At 51.8% G+C, this 18,536-nt stretch overlaps 6 protein-coding genes across 6 annotated transcripts; 4 read left to right on the top strand and 2 right to left on the bottom strand.

Annotated features, from left to right (window-relative positions):
* Positions 1–1,062: 1,062 nt before the first annotated feature.
* B0T26DRAFT_676626 (uncharacterized protein) lies at positions 1,063–4,148 on the top strand (the record flags this gene model as incomplete). Its single annotated transcript, XM_060439997.1, has 9 exons — positions 1,063–1,119; positions 1,357–1,425; positions 2,150–2,227; positions 2,267–2,410; positions 2,535–2,547; positions 2,705–2,755; positions 3,525–3,716; positions 3,755–3,794; positions 3,851–4,148. 9 exons carry the CDS (start codon positions 1,063–1,065, stop codon positions 4,146–4,148), a joined length of 942 nt encoding a protein of 313 aa, XP_060297255.1.
* A 284-nt stretch (positions 4,149–4,432) lies between these two features.
* B0T26DRAFT_778571 (uncharacterized protein) lies at positions 4,433–5,895 on the bottom strand (the record flags this gene model as incomplete). Its single annotated transcript, XM_060446650.1, has 2 exons — positions 4,433–5,263; positions 5,319–5,895. Coding segments are annotated over 2 exons (738 nt in total), but the record flags the coding sequence as incomplete, so codon positions are not given.
* Positions 5,896–6,433: 538 nt separating this feature from the next.
* Positions 6,434–7,113, top strand: B0T26DRAFT_331851 (uncharacterized protein). Its single transcript, XM_060434415.1, has one exon. It carries the CDS (start codon positions 6,625–6,627, stop codon positions 7,069–7,071), a length of 447 nt encoding a protein of 148 aa, XP_060297253.1. The 5' UTR covers positions 6,434–6,624; the 3' UTR covers positions 7,072–7,113.
* Positions 7,114–7,530: 417 nt separating this feature from the next.
* B0T26DRAFT_331853 (uncharacterized protein) lies at positions 7,531–9,603 on the top strand. Its single transcript, XM_060434416.1, has 3 exons — positions 7,531–7,582; positions 7,633–9,186; positions 9,267–9,603. The coding sequence occupies exons 2-3, from the start codon at positions 7,792–7,794 to the stop codon at positions 9,360–9,362; spliced, it is 1,491 nt and encodes a 496-aa protein (XP_060297252.1). The 5' UTR covers positions 7,531–7,582; positions 7,633–7,791; the 3' UTR covers positions 9,363–9,603.
* B0T26DRAFT_623124 (ankyrin repeat protein) lies at positions 9,373–9,672 on the top strand (the record flags this gene model as incomplete). The annotated part of the gene is made up of 1 exon (XM_060436110.1): positions 9,373–9,672. A coding segment is annotated over one exon (300 nt), but the record flags the coding sequence as incomplete, so codon positions are not given.
* A 4,024-nt stretch (positions 9,673–13,696) lies between these two features.
* Positions 13,697–17,255, bottom strand: B0T26DRAFT_856115 (glycoside hydrolase family 3 protein). The gene is made up of 5 exons (XM_060447690.1): positions 16,885–17,255; positions 16,434–16,588; positions 16,278–16,348; positions 15,850–16,167; positions 13,697–15,790 (listed from the first exon to the last, which is right to left on the bottom strand). The coding sequence occupies exons 1-5, from the start codon at positions 16,963–16,965 to the stop codon at positions 13,797–13,799; spliced, it is 2,619 nt and encodes an 872-aa protein (XP_060297250.1). The 5' UTR covers positions 16,966–17,255; the 3' UTR covers positions 13,697–13,796.
* Between the last annotated feature and the right edge of the window lie 1,281 nt (positions 17,256–18,536).

The raw sequence follows: 18,536 nt of genomic DNA, 5'->3' as shown, positions 1-18,536 counted from the left end.
CGGGATATCATTACGTACTAGGTGGGTATTAGGTTATTAGGGAAACCCATCAGCTGAAAGTCCCCCAACAATGAAGAATCGAGACTTTGTCTTCCATCCAAGTGATTGCTCTTTGGCATACCAAGCGGCTGAAGGTATGGCCGCAGCCATCCTTACCTCTGGCTGCGGTGATATCCGGGCTCCAGCCTAAGGGCTCAGGTGGCTATGTTGCTGGGATGTTGATTGGCTTCCCTGTAACAGCTGAGCGTTATCTGTGCCGATAACTGGTTTCGGCCTTTCTTTGTTTTGTATGATTGCCACATTCACCATGGCCTTGCTTTCGAGAAACTAATATGGGGCTCGATTCTAGTCTCCAACTATTAAGACTGGTGTATGTAGCTTTGGCACAAAAGTGGTGTCGCAATCGTAAATCGGAGATGGCGACCTGGGCCAAGGTGTGGCAATTGAAAACGGCGTTTCTACCAACTCTCTGTTTCTTGCGTATTCCCTTTGTTTGGTTTCAATGATGACGTAGGAAAGAAAAGTGACCAGTCATTATGTTGGAAGTCATCACAATCGATTGGCGTCTTCCGATGCGCACAGAGCCCTGAAAAGGGTCAGCTGGACTTGCAAAGAAAAGAAAAGGAGAGATTCCGCCTACTCTCCTGTTTCAGTTCGCGCTATCTCTTCGCTGGCTGTCGGACGTGGATGGTCTTAGGCTACTCGCCCTTTGTTCTGCGCAGGCTGTTGTCTGCCTCAGGTTCAGAAAACCTCGTAACAGCGCTTGGGGTTCTGTATGCCCTGTTGAAGAAAATTTTGAAGCTGATATCATGGATCAATCGTCGGAGTTATAAACCGAACAGTTTCCTCACTATTAATCCTTAGATTTGCAACTGGATAAGAGGAATCAAGCAGCGCGTGTCTATCAACAAGCCTCTTCGAGAGCTCATCATTAGCTTTAAGTTTTATACTGCAAGTTGACAACTTTGGGAGCATCGACATCAAAGTGAGTTCTTCCAACTAGCTCACACGCTCACATTCTCTAACTTTGTTGACTGCTCGGTAGTCACGACTGCACCAATCATGGATAACCTTTCCTACAACACGGCTGAGGCCGCGACCTCGACAGTTGGAGGGCAAGTGAGCAATAAGAAACGAAGCAGCAGCGAGGGACCCGGGGATAGCCCATGTATTTGCGTGTGGCGCACGTTACCCGGATCCGGAGGCACCATGAAGCCAACGCTTATATACCGTTGTAACAAACCTCGCTGCAAGTATCCTCAGAGATAGGCCGCGAATACTGGTGCACGATACTGAGGTGAGTCCGTGATTCCGTTGTACCTGATAGCTTTTCACGATGTTTAATTACCTTGGTAGGTCTTTGTTTTGACGACCACGGCTGCTGATACCGCGCACTACGGGGCCTTGAGACGAGGAGCTGGCTGGGTTCGTGGGATCAATGGTTTGCTCTGGGGGAAACTTCTCTGAACTATTGCCCTCCCTAGGACCAGATGAAGTGATAAAGTCCTATCATACCGAGATATCATGCTGATGGGAGTCTTTTCTTTTATTTATTTCCTGTTCTCCTTTACCAGAGAGAAGATAGCACCAGAGTCATCTCAATACCTATTTGGGTTCACTCTCTCCTCCCTACGCTTTGCAGGTCTACAGTGAACTGTAATGTTCATCAGCCCATCTAACGCTCAACCTTCCAAATGCGAATGCGCCTATTTAGATACTAGGCTAAATAAGAGCACGATAAGGGGAGGTAGTCAGCGTCTGCCAAGACGAGAGTCGAAGACTTTGCAGCGGCGCCAATCGGCCATCCACGACGCTGACATGACCTCTTTTTCGTGTCTGCGCCGCCACTTGTAAAAGCTGACAAGGCGAGCTAGGCTGGGTAGGAGGTTGAGGACTATGCGTTTTTCATTTCTGATTCACTTGAATTGCGCTTTTTACTGATATTAGCACGTCATTCATTAGACCTAGGTGTGGCAGCATTCACGTTTTACTTTAGCCTGATGTGGGGGATCATGTCGCTCATGCTGAGAGTCGGCTTCTTCGTCGATTAATTCAATATCCAAGTGCGGACCTCTCTCTTTGCAGCCAAGGTTGGTTTCACCCCGTCATTTACTCGCGCACTTATGGGCCATACCGACAACTCATCTAGGTCGTCTACGCCTATCCGCCCATCTACTTCGCGACCACACTGCTGGCCAAGAACGATATCCTGATAAAGTGGGGGAACGTGTTCGTGCCGATGGGGACGCGCAACTGGTTCTTCTAGTACACGCGGCTCATGGCGGCCAGCACGCTGATCTACATCACCGCCATCTTTGTCAACCTATTCCTCTGCTCGCCCATACGCAAGTCGTGGGACTTTTTCGCTCCCGGCACGTGCCCCGACTGCCAGCGCGTCTACGGCTCCGTCGTGTGCCGCTGGCCACGCGTACTCGAACTTGATCGGCATGGGGTATTATAGGTGTAACATGGTGCAGGCCGTATTGAGCATTTTCCTGTGGTTCTCTAAAGTTGGCTGTGTCTTGTCTCTCTAGGCACGACTGGTAAGTAGGTGGTCGATCTCGGGGTTCTAGAAGGGCAGCGACTCAACGAAGCCGAAGGAAACAAACGCTTGAACAGAAAAACGGCAAAAAAAAAAAGAAACATACAACACCAGGGATTCGCTGGTCGTCACCGACCCAACTACTAATCTGGCGGTCGCTAGTTTATCTATGGGAGAGCGGACGGGATCCCGAGTTCTCTAGTGCCTATGGTCGTATGTGTCTGTTGTCGGTGTTTTTGTGGACTGTAAGGCCGGGCAGGCTTGTGCTACCGAGACTCTTCCTGTTACTTCCCAGACCCCCGGAGCAACTTTCAACAACCCAAGGTACCTGAACAAGATGCTGTGCTGGGCACAGGCCAAAACCTGGCCCAGCCGGGTCCACTAAATGGCCCCTGCGGATCCACCCTATCCATGCATAGATTTCCCGCCTGCGGACCGATAGATTTTAGCTTCCCCAAGCAATTCATCACCTTTCATACATCGCCGTGCCTCGCATAGATACTCGAGTTGACATTCTCGGCCATATCTTTCTTTTCACACCTGGAGGCTGCTGAAGTGTCAAGTTGGAGATGAAACTAGGGAAATGGAGGCGTGGCCGGGACAATTGCCCCCCCCCCCCCCCCTGTCATTAAGCGATCCACCCCTTGAGCCTGTGCGAGCTTCAAGGTGTAGATTACGCAAGCTTCGAGCTCAGACGCAAAGGATATATTCCATTCCAGAACATTAGAGACCGACTAGTCGGAAAGGCAACTCGTACTGCGCGAACGGTTTTGCTCTTGCTCTCTTCGTTCTCAAGGAGCTTCATCTTGGTGTTCATGACGGTCTCGGACCCAGCCTCGATGTCATAGCCGAATTGCATGCTACCATTGGTGGTCAGCGCATACGAGATCTTTGACGGCACCTTCTGCTGTATATGCTGGCCGTGGGCAGAAGGTCCTTGCTGTGGCTTGTGACTCTGCGACGGGACTCGACATGATGTTAGAGGGACGGTGGAGCCTCAAGCAGCAGCGGAAAGTAGCAGAGGAACAACACCGGGGGCTGAAAAACGACGTGCAGCTACAGAAGCGTGAGAATGAGAATGCTGTCAGTAATATACTCACGGCCAAGGAGAAGAGCCTTGACGAGGTGCAGCAGCAGTCGGCCCACGAACGGACCAGGAATAAGATTCTGGACCGTGAGATCGACGACCTGAACAAGAAGGTTGACGGCCAGCTGACGGCCAGCAGAAGAAGATGGACGGGCTGGAACTAAAGTGCGTGACAATGCACGATACTTGGCCCCAATGGCGGATGACGACGCCATTCGCAGGTTCGACGGTATCAACACAACCATTGTGCTCATATGCCTCGCCAGCAACATGAAGATCACGACAAGTGGAGATCAGCTTCCAGTGCAGCACCTTGGTGAGGCGGGAGGGCAGTTTTCGCAGATGCGCAGCTCGTACTTGATCTTGCGACATCTGCTGTGGAAGACGGTGGTGGACGGCTTCTTTGGCCCGTCTTGCGACGGGTCGGGAACGGCGGAGACGACCTCGAGCCTGTCAAGATTCTTCGTTCTGGGGTTATTTACTTCCAGCACAGGCTGGACTACTAGTCACGTTTTGTAGTTTCAGCGTTAATACTCCGTACATCGTGTTCAATGAGACAGAACGCCTTGCTTCGGTATTTTTTCCTCTCTCACTCTCCGTGGCCGGGGCTGGCCGTGTTTCGTTCTTCCTGGTACGTGCATCACAAACTACATGGTCAAACCACCTATGCCACTTTCAGCCGGGAATCCACACCCGAAAGCCCGCATGAGCCTTGGCCAAAGGAGGAAAATGGAATTTGAAGCGCCCAAGGTGCAGAATTACTAGCGGCATATGCATGTACGACACGACATGCGCGCGTTTTCCTCGCTTGGCAGAGGAGACCATGTCTCACGCTGACGGGAACTTCAGGATGCGCTGCCAGGGAACGGGGGAAAAGAGAAGGCTGGGGCTGGGTGTTGGATCCTGCAACAGTAATAAAATCGCGCTGCGAAAGCTCTACGCCTAGAGGTATTCTAACTATGTGGTTCTAGGAGGACTGGCGCGAAGGACGTCATCCCCCCCTTTTTTGCATACCTTACCTACCTCGGTCTAGGCTGAGTCGAGCAGCTGCACCATCGATGTTGCCACTGGGATCATGTGCTCGAGCGAGCGGTGATAATGCTCTATCTGTGACAACACGTGCTTGATATCCTTCCGTATCAGATTCTACGGCTGCTTGTCGGCTTCCTGCGGCAACCAGTAGTCGACGAACTCGGAAAGAAGAATCAGTTTGTGTTGGCTCTGAATACTCCGACGCCGCCAACGCTAGAGGTCAACGATGTCGCTGTCATGCAATCGGTTCTCGGTGCCGTGCAGAGTGTATTCGTAGTATTTGAAGTAGCGGCTCATTAGGTGCGTGTAGAGGATCCACTCAGCTAAGACGATGCGTATTGGGTAGTAACCAAGGCTTAAGATGCCAGGTTCAGATGCTGCGAACCCAGGGGCCTGGTTGCGGAAGTAGTGGATTAAGCTGCTGAGTATCGACTCCTTATCCTATGAGGGATCGGTGGTGACAGATGTAAAGGATGCGAAAGACGCCGATTGTACAAAGTCTTCGAAACCCCCATGCAAGGGCATACTTGGGTATGCTTTCCGGTCGCCTGAACGTAGTGTCTCAATAACCGTCTTGACGGCAGGGTCAACCAGGATTAGGCCTATTGATGTTAATGACGAGGTCAATACGTATAGTAACGATCGAAGAGGGCTTACAAATCCATGAGCCCTTGATCTTTTTCACGAGAACAGAACAGCACGCTCGGGCAAGAGCAACCTGTCGTTCCGATAGATGGGGTAGGCGTCTGATGTTTCGCGGGACGTTAGAGTCCGATTTTAGGCTGTACGAAGAAGATCGGAACGGATCTACGCTTCCCAAATCCAATACCTGCTGATAATGGAGATGAAGGTAGCCCCTCTCAGCAATCTGAGACGGAAACAACGCGAGAGACTGAGGTGGCGGGGCTTTCTCAATGTCCTTGAAGTCGGTGGTGATGTGGCCGGCAAAAAAGACCGGATCAATATCCAAGATCTTACCTAGAAGACTGATCAGATGGGGTCGAATGTTCTCTACGATCAGAATCCGCCCATGAATTGTAGAGGTGGCATAGATGAGCTCGGCCAAATTAGCCTCGGCTATCGTAAGAGGAATTGGAGCCGGGGGTCCGCTCTGAGGGTAGTCGAGAGTAACGATTGTACTGGCTGTCCCAGGTCCACATCCTATATGTTCCGCTAATCCAATGATGCAAGGGTTGGTTTGGCATCGAGACTGGACGAAATGTCTGTACGACGGCTTTTCATAATTCATACTACGTCTTTTGGACCGGTTTGGGGATGTTGACTTGAAAGGAGGGGATGAGTGCGTAAAAGATTGTTCAAGATTTGCAATCTGTGCAGAGAGGTGATTCAAGTGTGAGAACTCAAAGCTTTAACTTATAGCTCTGGCTTAAACTTTTCAGTGCCTAAATATTGATGCTAATACGCCTTATCAAAATGCCGTATGTGGTGCAGACGTGGCCAATTGCACGGTTAACCACTCTCACACCATACCAGTTGAGGCTGCTGTGCAGTTCTCCGCCCTCGGCCGCCTCGCAAAATCCCTCTTTACTGGCCAACCATTAGGTGTTGTGTAGCACAGCAGTGACTAAAACCCAGCACAGCCCCGAATTTCATCGTACTGCATCGTGATTGGCTCGTGCCAGCCAATAGATACAGATGACTGCAGAAATCGCAGCACCGGCTTGACGCCCAATGCAACGGTGGGAGAGCTGCCTGGTCAAAAATTCCCACGCCGTCGCTCCAGGAGCCTCTTGCTTCTCAGCACCTTTCCAACCATCTACTATACTGTTACGATCACCTACGAGCCCGTCATCTTTTGACATAAGGCCCCATCGTAACTTCAACACTGCTATTCGCACCCTCTCCTACCGCATTCTCTGCTTCCTCTCAATTTGCACCGCCGGTACAGGTGGTTATGCGAGCTTCATTACCCCACAATCGGCACTTTGTTTAGCCGATTACCATGGATTCATACTCGCCAGCTCCGGCCCAAGCAGGCGAAATTGATGCTCCTGATCAATCACTGCGGGCGAAAATCAATCAGATGACTCAGGAGGCTGTTAGCCCAGATCCCAAAAGCACCTTCGTCAACGACATCTGGCCCAAACTACAGGACGAATACGACACCATGAAGGAGAGATTGGAAGAGTTTTGCAAAGACGCTCTCAAGCGCAACGCTATCTATTGCCAAGTCAAAAGCAGAACTAAGGAGGTTGCTTCAATCAAAAAGTCACTCGATCGGCGCGAGGAGGCACTCTGGAAGCAAAGCAACAGCGGTTCGAGAGCCTCTCCGACATATTCCGCAAAATTCATGACCTCGTCGGACTCAGGGTCATACTGGAATTCGCTGACGACATGGAGAGAGTCATCTGTTTCGTCGAGGAAAGTTTTTAGAAGAAAGAGGAGCTAGTTATTTTCCTCCCTAGCCGTGAGGTCGGCCGATTCTAGAAAGCACAGTTTGGTGCCTACCAGACTCGCAATTATCGCGTCAGCTTACAAAACGGGAAATGCGCGGCCCTTTCTCGGTTTTATGGTGTGATGTTCGAGATACAGGTCACGACCATCGCGGAGGACCTGTACAACAAGCTTGCACACCCGCTCTTGTACAAGGGTCAATTTCTTACACGCCAGGATGAGATTGTGGTGGACACGGCGCATGGTAACGCTATTTGTTATGCGCTCAGCTTGGCGTACATGGAGGACAGACTGAAGAAGCGCGCAAGCGGGGTTTGGGGTAGAGATGAAGCGGAAGCGGCAGCCGAAGAAATTACAAGAGATGGCACCAGATTTCGGGAGAGTCTGACGAAAGGGGCGTCCTTCGACGCCCCTGTCTCCCCGCAAGGTCTTCCGGGGGGGCTTGAGTTTCCACCGGAGGAATACAACTCCGTTGACGATCTTAAACGGTGGATTGGCAAGATAACGTATGTTCTACCCCTCAATTCCGAACACGAAGGTTCCTAACCATTAGCAGTGCCGTTCTTGACGAGATACGCTCCAGTTCGCAAAAAATCCCCGATGCTACCTCGCCTGGACTTGTCCAAGAAGAGAAGAAGGTAGAGTGGCTCGAAAGGCTCTATTCCTGTCGCTATAGGGGTCGCAAGGACGTAAATCCGCCACGAGTCGAAGGGACATGAGAATGGTTTATAGCCATCCGCTGTTCCGAAATTGGCAGCAAAGCAACGCAGCTAGCTTGCTATGGGTATCTGCGGACCCTGGCTGCGGAAAGTCGGTATTGGCCAGGTACTTGGCGGATGACTTTCTGCGGAGCACGGATACAAGAACGACCTGCTACTTCTTCAAGGACGGCTTCGATGACCAGAAATCTTCGACTACTGCTCTGTGCTATATCTTGCGTCAAATCTTCAAACAGCGTCCCGGCTGTTTCTCAGACCAAATCCTGAGAAAGCTCGAGGAGGACAAATGGGTAGAAAAGGGCGAAAAAAAGCCTTCAACGTCCTTCCGTGACCTCCGGGATTTGTTTATGGCTGCCGCGATTGGCCACGAGACGGGCGAGATTGTCTGCATCATCGATGCGCTCGACGAATGCGAGGACTCGAGGCGCAATCAGCTTATCGATCCTATCTCAAATTTCCACTCTCACACGACGGCTCGCACTCCAGTCTTGAAGTTCCTCTTGACCAGCCGGCCCTACTGGGGTATTAGAAGAGAATTCTCCCAGCATCTAGAACGCAAACTACCAATGATTCACTTAAGTGGGGAAAGCGCGGAAGAAGCAAGCAAGATTTCTCGCGAGATTGACTTGGTGGTTAGAAACAGAATAGCGGACGATGGTAGAAAGCTAGAGCTTACCGAAGAGCAGCAGAACGTTCTGAGAGAGGAACTTACGCGGGTTCCAAACCACACCTACCTCTGGGTGTATCTCATCTTCGACATCATAAACAGGAGCATTATCGACAGAGCAGAAGATATTCGGTCGATAGCCAATACGATTCCGGAAACGGTTGATGCAGCATACGACAACATCTTGTCAAAGAGTCCAGATATTGGGCGCGCTAGAAAGATCCTCCATATCATCGTCGCAGCAGCGAGACCGCTAACTCTGCAGGAGATGGACCTAGCTTTGGCGATAGGTCCTAAACATCGGTCATTCGGCGATCTGGAGCTGGTCCCAGAGACACGATTCCGCGAAAACATCAGGCAGCATTGTGGACTTTTCGTAGTGGTGGTCGATTCGAAAATCTACTTGCTCCATCAAACGGCCCGCGAATTTCTAGTGCCGTCGCTATCACTAGAGCTGCTAGGATCTCCTTTAAGTGGCCCGAAGCTACAATGGAAGTTCTCGCTTCATCCGGGAGAATCCAATCGTATCCTTGCCGAAATCTGCATGTGGCGGCTGTCATGGTCGGACATTAACCTCAAGACTCTTCAAGCAAGTCAACAAGAACGACACCAGTACATCGCAAAGCGCACGCTTCTGGGTTATTCATCCCAGTACTGGGCTGAACACTTCCGCAAAGGTGATTGGAATGGCGGAGATTGGACGATCGAGAAGGCAACCAAGAAGGTGCTATCCCATCTCAATCCACAACGACCAGCTTCTTTAGCATGGTTTGAAATCTATCAAATGCTTACAACAGGAGCAAGACCACGGAATTTTACACCAGTAATAGTTGCGTCCTATTTTGGACAAGACACGGTCGTGCAGCAGCTTCTCGAGACCAGCGCCGATGCGAATGCTGAGGAAGAGGATGGCTCGACGCCGCTTCACTGGGCTTCTATATACGGCCACGATACGGTCGTACAGCGGCTTCTCAAGGCTGGCGCCGATGTGAATACCAAGAACGAGAATAGCTTGACGCCGCTTCACTGGGCTTCTGAGAAGGGCCACGATACGGTCGTACAGCAGCTTCTTGAGGCCGGCGCCGATGCGAATGCTAAGGATAAGGATGGCTGGACGCCGCTTCACGAAGCTTCTAGGGAGTGCCATAATACGGTTATACAGCAGCTTCTCGAGGCCGGCGCCGATACGAATACTAAGGATAATGATGGCTTCCCGCCGCTTTATCTAGCTTTTGAAAATGGCCACGATACGATCGTACAGCAGCTTCTCGAGGCCGGCGCCGATATGAATACTAAGGACGACTACGGCTGGACGCTACTTCACCGGGCTTCTAAAAACGGCTACGATACGGTCGTACAGCAGCTTCTCAAGGCCGGCGCCCATGCGGATACTAAGACTAAGGATGGCTGGACGCCGCTTTACCAGGCTTCTAGGAACGGCTACGATACGGTCGTACAGCGGCTTCTTAAGGCCGGCGCCGATGCGGATGCTAAGGATAGGGTGTTACGATCCTGGCTCAAGTCTGCAGGGGGCGCTGGAAGCCGATTGCTGATTGGGCAGCACAAACGGGCGGGCCGGGCCCCGCAGGAGCTCGGTGCGGCCAATCAGGCGGCGCTCAGTGCATTCGGCCGCCAAGATTAAGAAGACCCACTGAGCAGGAAGGGCAGCCAATTGGGGAAGTGCTCAGCTACCATTGTGAGCTCAGTCGTCTTGGAAGACTGAGCGCCCCGGAGGCACTGAGCACTGTAAGGGAAGAACTCTGATTGGTTATACAGTTAGGTATATACGATGACCGTGTTCACGGTCTTGGATAGTTCTTGCTTGGCTCTCCAAGCAAGCAATACACATTCACTGCACTCATATACTTTGAGTGGCATTCCGATTTGACTGTATTACCCGTGCGATAAGAGCTTGCCCTTTGTTCTATCTTCATAATTACCAACCCCAGCATCCTGTGGAGCCCGTGCTCCCTTACAGACAGACGACCCTAACAGTTGAGCGGTTTGTAATATAGGGATGGCTGGACTCAGCTTCACTGGGCTTCTGAAAAAAGCCACAATAAGGTCGTGTGTTACGATCCTGGCACAGGTGTGCAGGAGGCGCCTTGAGCCCCCCTGCAGATTGGCTGGGGCAGCCAGGTGGGGTAGACCCACCTAGGGGCTGGTGCAGCCAACCAGGAGGTGGTCAGTCACGACGGGCCGCCAAGGCCCGACTGACCACCACTGGCAGGACGGTCAACCAGTCAGGAAGCGGTCAGTGTGATCAGTGCGATCAGTGTGGACTGATCGCAGTGATCGCTCTAACTTTTGGAGAAGGACTCTGATTGGTCCGCCTTAAATAGATATATATGACGACCGTAGCCACGGTCTTAGATAGTTCTTGCTTGGTTCTTCAAGCAAGCAATACACATTCACTGCACTCATACACTTTGAGTGGCATTCCGATTTGACTGAATTACCCGTGCGATAGGAGCTTGCCCTTTGTTCTATCTTCATAATTACCACCCCAGCATTCTGTGGAGCCCGTGCTCCCTTACAGACAGACGACCCTAACAGTCGAGTGGTTTGTAATATCGTGCAGCAGCTTCTTAAGGCCGGCGCCGATACGAATACTAAGGATAAGCAAGGCTGGACGCCGCTCCACTCGGCTTCTAAAAACCGCTATTATACAGTCTTACAGCAGCTTCTCGAGGCCGACGCCGATAAGAATACTAAGGCTAACGATGGCTGGACGCCGCTTCATATAGCTTCTATATACGGCCGCGATTCGATCGTACTACATCTTCTAGAGGCCGGCGTAGATGCGAATGCCAAGGATAAGGATAACTTAACGCCGCTTTACCAGGCTTCTAAGAACGGCCACGATACGGTCATACAGCGGCTTCTCGAGGCCGGCGCCGATGCGAATTGTGACGGCCCGCCTTACGCAGTAGGGATGTCAATGGTTGAAGGCAGCAACGAATGTGGATTTAAAGCTAAGGAAGAGAAAGGAATCTATCGCCGGGTCCGCGCAGGGCGCGGAGAAATAGGTAGTGCTCAGTGCGCACAGGCCACACCCTAAGCACAATGCAGCCAATAGAATCAATCCTGTCACATGAGCCCTGTGGCGACCGTGACACGAATATCACGGACGGTGGTAGCTGGACGCCGCTTCACCAGGCTTCTGAGAACGGCCACGATACGGTCGTACAACGGCTTCTCGAGGCCGGCGCCGATGCGAATATCACGGACGGTGGTATCTGGACGCCCCTTCACCAGGCTTCTAAGAACGGCCACGATACGGTCGTACAACAGCTTCTCGAGGCCGGCGCCGATGCGAATACCAAGACTAGGAATGTATTACAAACCACTCGACTGTTAGGGTCGTCTGTCTGTAAGGGAGCACGGGCTCCACAGGATGCTGGGGTTGGTAATTATGAAGATAGAACAAAGGGCAAGCTCCTATTGCACGGTTAATACAGTCAAATCGGAATGCCACTCAAAGCATATGAGTGCAGTGAATGTGTATTGCTTACTTAGAGAACCAAGCAAGAACTATCTAAGACCGGTGCCACGGTCGTCGTATATATCTATCTATGGCTGGCCAATGAGGGCAGGCCCGAAGGTGATGTTTCCTCAGTTCGGGCCAGGCCCGAACTGCTCCCCGTATGCCCTCGGGCCCGCTAGCGTGTAGAGGCCTTAGGCCCCACTACCCCGCTCCCGATCCCGGTGCCCCACTAGGGCGCGCTGCGCCCAGTGCCAGGGGAGTTGGTGACAAGTATCCTTAGCAGCTGCTCCACATACTTTCACTTGTATATACTTATAAGCCATGTGCCAAGCAGAGTTTAACGACGTATTATTGCTGTCTCGGTTTAGTGTGAAGGCAGGCATAAACGAGAGTCAAGGCTGCAAGTAAGAAATGACTGAATTCGTAAATAACCAAACTAAAGAAAGGAAAAGGAAAGGAAGAAGCCTGCGGTTCCTACAGGCCGTGGTTTTGTGGTTGGCACGGACCATAGTTCGGCCGTGCCGTGACATTTAGTATAAACTTAAGCTTAGCTTGAAAGATACTTAAGAATTTCAGCTTCGTTTTTAAAATTGTTATAGTCGTTCTACCTTCAAAGGTAGTATGAAATTGAATCTTTATAACGTATTTGATAAGCGAGTTAGCCATGATAAGCAAGTTAGCCACCTTAACGAGACCGGGTAGCGTGCGCAGCCAAATGCGATAAGAAATTGATAAGATCACTAACAATTTACCAACATCTTTTTGCTTGTGCCCCACCAAATCTCGTTGAGGTGGCCAACTCGCTTATCATGGCTAACTCGCATATCATGAACGTTATATATAAGCTTCAAATTTATTTCGACAGATACTAAGTACGTATCTGATCCTGTACCCAAGCAAACTCCTAAAGAATATCTGTATTCGACGGGTCGCCTTAAAGAATTGGTTCTGGTAGGTGGATAAAAGTGGCTATGCCATCCTTATAAGTAAAAGGATAGCTTGGAATAGTAGTGCTATCAACAATCTCAGCCACAGAGATAGGGCTCCCTGCGCCATGTTGCCTAGCTGTGTGTTCCTAAAAACAGCACTAGACTACGCCACTTAAGTAAATAAAAACGTTTCCTTTAGGTTGAAAATTTCCCGTATTGTCCAGCTTCGTTCCTTAAGGCTCTTTAGGCGAACCGTTTGCGGTTTGCGTCTCCTGTTACACTAGAGCAGTTCCTCCAGTAGTAGGAGTGGGAGTGGTTGTGCCCCAGTGGGGCCGTGACACCGTTACGAGGGAAGGTCGGGCGGACATCGCGATGAGGGGAGAGACCTTTAGAAACAAGCTAAGGGCGGCGACACGTAGTCACGCCGGCTACGTGCAGTTGCAGAGCGTCCTATTGGCTGAAGTACAGCTCGGAACTAGGATAGAGAAGAAGGGAGGAAGGAGGAGGAAGTTGAAAAGTAAGCAAGCAGGGGAGGATGCGGTGTATTTATCAAGACCTAGTGACTTCATTAGTGAAGTGGTGGGTCCCAGGCTTGTTGGTCGAGGTCCAAGATCGTGGTCCGAGCGAGGAATCTGATCGGCTAGCCCCGGTGGCTCTCGCAGGGAACACGGAGAAATCACAATTCGGCAGTCTCGACCACGGCACATGTATTCCAATAGCATGTCGACTGCACGACGGCAACTCAAAATTAGGGCACGCGAACAACATACACCTTCCAAAGCGAAATAACCAAAAGACTCGAATTAGAAAATATCATTACCAAGTACCAACATTAAATATATTTGTGAATGAATCATCTATCACTGCCCAGTTGAGAGCTGCTATCTTTTGCGCCATTCGTTCGTTCATCAAAAACCCTCACGACAGCGTCGCAGTCAGGTCCAGCTTCCTGCTACTGCGCCCCACATACACCGTCTTGGGATAACTGCTAATAACCCAGTCCTGCACCGTCGTGTCCCAATTGCTCAGGTCGCGGCGCGTGAGTGTCGCACGGAACTGGGCCGTCTTTCCGGGGTCAATTCGAAGGCGATCAAAGTCTCGAAGCACGACTTTCGGATCATCGGGCCCACCGAGGGCCACGTACAGCTGCGGTACCTCGTCGCCGACGACCGAACCCGTGTTCTTGATATCCGCCGTGACAGTATACAAGACGTTGAACAGCTGGCGGTTACCGCCTGGCTCGCTCTTGCCAGCTGACCGGAGGAGCGGCTGCGCCGAGCCGTCAGTGGCATGCGGCGGGAGGAATTGATCAGCGCTTTGACCATAGTTCGGATCTGCCGAGGCCGCCTTGGCATCTGATGTGTTGAGGTACGGGTAGATGTACTCGTAGACGTAGGGAAACTCGTTGCTAGGGAAGACGTAGTCGTTCAGATTCGTCGAGAAGTTGCCAAAGGTCGGCGCCGGAGCTGTCGTGCCAGTTGTAGGCTGGTAAGCGCCGGCATTCGACTTTCGGACCTTGAGGTTGCTGTACTGGAAAGTGGTGTAGCTGAGCCCGTAGCCAAACTCGTATGTCAGAGCGGAATTCGCCTTGTCAAAGTGGCGATAGTCAATGAAAACGCCCTCTGAAAAATCTTGCTGTGGCGCGTCATTGCCGTTATTTGGTTCGTACAAAACATCCGTGCCAAAACTGTCGCGAGTTGCACCCCAGGAGAAAGGAGAGCGGCCACTAGGGTTGACCTTTCCGTAAAGAACGTCGGTAATGGAGTTGCCCGACTCCTGCCCCGGGAACCCTGCCCAGAGGATAGCCGTGACGTTGGGGCTGTCGTACCATTCAGTTAAGAGGACAGGGCCAGGGGAATGGATGACAACAATTGTGTTTGCACAAAAACTCGAGACGTTTTTTATGAGATCATCCCCGTTCTTCCAGAGTGTCAGGTTCTTTCGGTCGCCCTCATTTCCATCCACGTTAATATAGCCTTCTCCAGAATCGGCGTTAACAAAGACGATGGCCGTCACGTTATCTTGGGACACCAGAGCTCTGGTCTGGGAGTTGGCGTAGTTAGTCAAGATACTCTCGTATCGAGACCCATCCTTGACTGCTTGGGCCTGAATTGCAGCATCCGGTGTGACGAGATACGGATAGTTGGCTGTTCCTGAGCCCCAGCCAATGCCGGCTGTGCCATTATCACATCCGCGATCACTGCAGGCATTAGGTCCAAGAGGGTTTGGACCGGCGTCGTCGCCAATCACGGCAATGAACTTGGGCTTCTTGAGGGGGAGTGAGCCTGAGTTCTTGAGGAGAACAGTTCCTTTGGCGGCAATTTCCCGGATCAGGCTACCGTGGCCACCCTGGACGTCGACGTGGAAATTGATCTGCTGAACATCCTTGTTCGCAGCCCAGTGAATGGGTCCGTACGTGTCGCTGGTCCAGAAGGAGAAGTTGATGGGGTCTTGATTTACCGTCTGGCCGACCTTAAAGAAAGCAGCCATGATGCGCATAGCCATGTCATCGATGCGCCACGCGGGAACGGTTCCGTTTAGGACACCCAGCGTGAGGTTTGTGCCCCAAAAGCTGATGCCCGTGTTGAACTCGGTGTCTCCGGGCATTGTCATATCAAGGCCAGCGACGGCGCTGGCAGCTCCGGTATGCTGTGCCTGCCAGTCGCTCATGACGAAACCTTGGAATCCAAGCTCGTTCTTCAGGAGGTCGTTGAGAAGCTTCGAGTTCTGACAGCTGTACGAGTTGTTGACCTGCTGGTAGGAGCACATGAAGGATCCTACTCCGGCGCGCACGGCGTCTTGAAAGGGCCAGAGGTAGAGCTCATGCATCGTCTTGTCGTCGATGTTGGAGGATAGCGTTTCCTTGATGTCATACCCATATCCCTGGGCCTCTCCAGTCTGTCGGAAGTGTTCTGGGGTAGTGTTAGCACTTGGGCTCACTCTGGTCCAATGTAGCCATTCTGTCACCCACCTTGCTCGTTGCCGATAAAGTGCTTCGCACAAGCCACCACACCGGCTTGTTGAACACCTTTGATCGTTTCGGAAATTCCAATGCCAGTGAGAACCGGGTCCGGAGAAAACCCTTCCCAGTTTCGGCCGGCCTCGGGCATGCGACCCAGAGGCCCGGCCACGGGACCGAGGAGGACGGTAACGCCTTTCCCTTTTGCCTCCTGTCCCATGGCATTGCCACGCTTAAACAGCAGAGTTCTGTCAAATGTAGCAGCAGCAGTCTGGCCAGAGGGAAAGACTGAATTGTAGTCGGTGCCGCGGATACCAAGAGGAGAGTCCTCTGCACGAGAATTAGCTTTTATTTAGGGCAGTATCTGTAGTTGCCCAAAGGCAGGGCTTGGAAGGCTTGAACGGCTCTATGGTCAGGAATAGATGACAGAAAGTACATACGCATACACATGCTCCGCAGGCCGAGCCTAGGAATGGCGCCAGTTTGGCCTACACATTGCTCTGCCGCCCAACTATACAGGGTATTAGCCACTGTAGCGATGAAGTTGCTACCGTAGAGACATGTAGAGTTGCAAATTCTCCACCGGGGCTGCTTACCCAACGCCGGTTGTCAGATTAACCTTCTCCAGTAAGGTAAGCTGGGAGACGAATGCTTTGGCTTTGGCATAAGCATCTTCCCAGCCATCGGCTGCGGGGTCCATCCATGGCGAGGGATAATATGGATCTGACGTGGCAAGGGCCCTCTTTGCGAGCTGTTTCCGGCGTTAGCGAGTGAGGCTCTTGCTGCAAGCACTGTCGGGAGGCTGAGGAATGCATATCTGAGCTGCATTTTGATCCACCGGGAATGCAATGTCAAAGGGGAAAAAAGGTTCAACAGTACGGATAAAAAGGAAACTGTGCAGCGGGTAAAGCTCTGATGTCATCGTGCCAGCAGGCTGCAGGACCCAAGAAGTTCAGAACGAAGGCAGAGGAACGATGATATGGACTCGGCAGAACTTTGAGACGTGCAGTCATGGGAAATAGCCGTGAGATTGCTTAGAATAATTACCTGCTCAGCTGCTGGTCGGACGACAGATGCCGTGACAGGACCGCTGGCCGCGAGGAGAGCAAGCGCGGTGCTAGTCTTCATGGCTGCCCGAAACGAGGTGCCGTTTTCCCGTGTTCTTCTTTTCGTCTCGTCAAATCTGCACGGGGAGATGCAGTAGCGAGAAATATGGAGTGGCGTGGGAAGCGAGGCAGTCCAGGAAGGCAGGGTCGGGACGAGTCAAATAAAGTTGTGCGGGGGGCAATATATAAGTTGGGATAATATTTGGTATGTTTACCTCATTTTGTGGGTTCTGGGAGGATCGGGTTCACCTCTCGGTGAATTGGATCTTGGGGAGCAACCGGGACTGGCAGCTCGCACGAGGTACATTGCATCGGGACCCTACACTGCTGCCCATGGCTGGTGAACAATGTACAGTGGGCGGCAAAAAGTTTGAATCCAAATTTTGTACCGCGTATACGGCTAGCGGCTTACATGGTACTTAGTGCTGGATTCAAACTTTTTGCCACCCACTGTACATACATACATGCACGTGCACAATCAGGCGGTGGAAGTTCCAACTTGAGACCGGATGAGGAGGGCATCTAGGCAATGAGGCGAATGGCCATGTTGCAATAAGTTCACCACAGAGTTGCAGCGTCAACGGGCCACAGTAGGCGGGCAATAGAATAGTGGGCTCGAAAACAGCGAATCCAGCGCTATCCTTGAGGGACCTGCCATAGTTCGTGGTACACATGCTGGTGAATGGTCCATGCCGTCAGAAAAGGGCCGATCGCTGGCCCAAGGTTTGCCAAATACGACAGCGGTCGGGTGGGAAGGCGTCAAGAGGATACAGGCAGGGATTCCTCGCTGAGGTCATCTCGCAGATGACCCAGAACCTACCCTCGCTCGAGCGGACTGCGGAGAAGCTCGAATATGCCTGAAAAGCCCGTCATTGGGCGAAAAGGGCAGTCCCGGCCGCCATGCCGAAAGGCGATCGGGGGCAGGGGGCTGGAGTTGCCGTTGAACGATGCCGTTGAGGCTGTATGAACAAAATACCTGAAAGTGCAGGTGCCGAGGAAAGGAGCAAGCTTTCATTGTCCTGCACCGTAAGCTTTGCTGCCTTCAAACTCTGCAGCAAGATCGTCCGTCACAATCAGCAAACTTTTATTTAATGGGCCGTTGCCTGCGGGGTGCATTCGTTCCTTCCCACCGTCATGTGCGTGACCCAGGAACACAGACGAAAATCGGAAGGTGTGATCAAGCTGTGGAGCGGAAAGGGCATCTCCAACTTTTGTTTGGATGAACTCGACTCACCCGTTTCGCAGAACGGCCCATCCCCAACCCAAACACACATATAGAAGGAAAAAAAAAAAAAAAGCCCTAGACGGCTTTTTGCAACGCTTGTCCGATTGCACCGAATGGGTGGAATTTGGAACGTCCGCATGCAGAGAGAAAAGCACGAGGAATCTCCCCATCGCTGCTGCTTCCAGAACGAGACAGAAATCCTGCCGATCGGAATCATGAGAAATCTCCCTAGCCTGTAGCTCGGCATTTGGGAGGATCCTACCCCGAGTTACCCGCAGTCTTGGCGCGTCGAGAGTTGACGACTCGTAATATAAAAACGGCCCTCGCCCTCCCTCGACCTTCCGTCCTGGGCCTTTCTGCTGATGAAG

Source organism: Lasiosphaeria miniovina (assembly GCF_030549165.1).
Source record: "Lasiosphaeria miniovina strain SMH2392-1A chromosome Unknown B0T26scaffold_4, whole genome shotgun sequence".
NCBI classification, from domain to species: Eukaryota; Fungi; Ascomycota; class Sordariomycetes; order Sordariales; family Lasiosphaeriaceae; genus Lasiosphaeria; species Lasiosphaeria miniovina.
The sequence above is the reverse complement of the archived record's forward strand: the minus strand, read 5'-3'. Positions and strand labels throughout refer to the sequence as shown.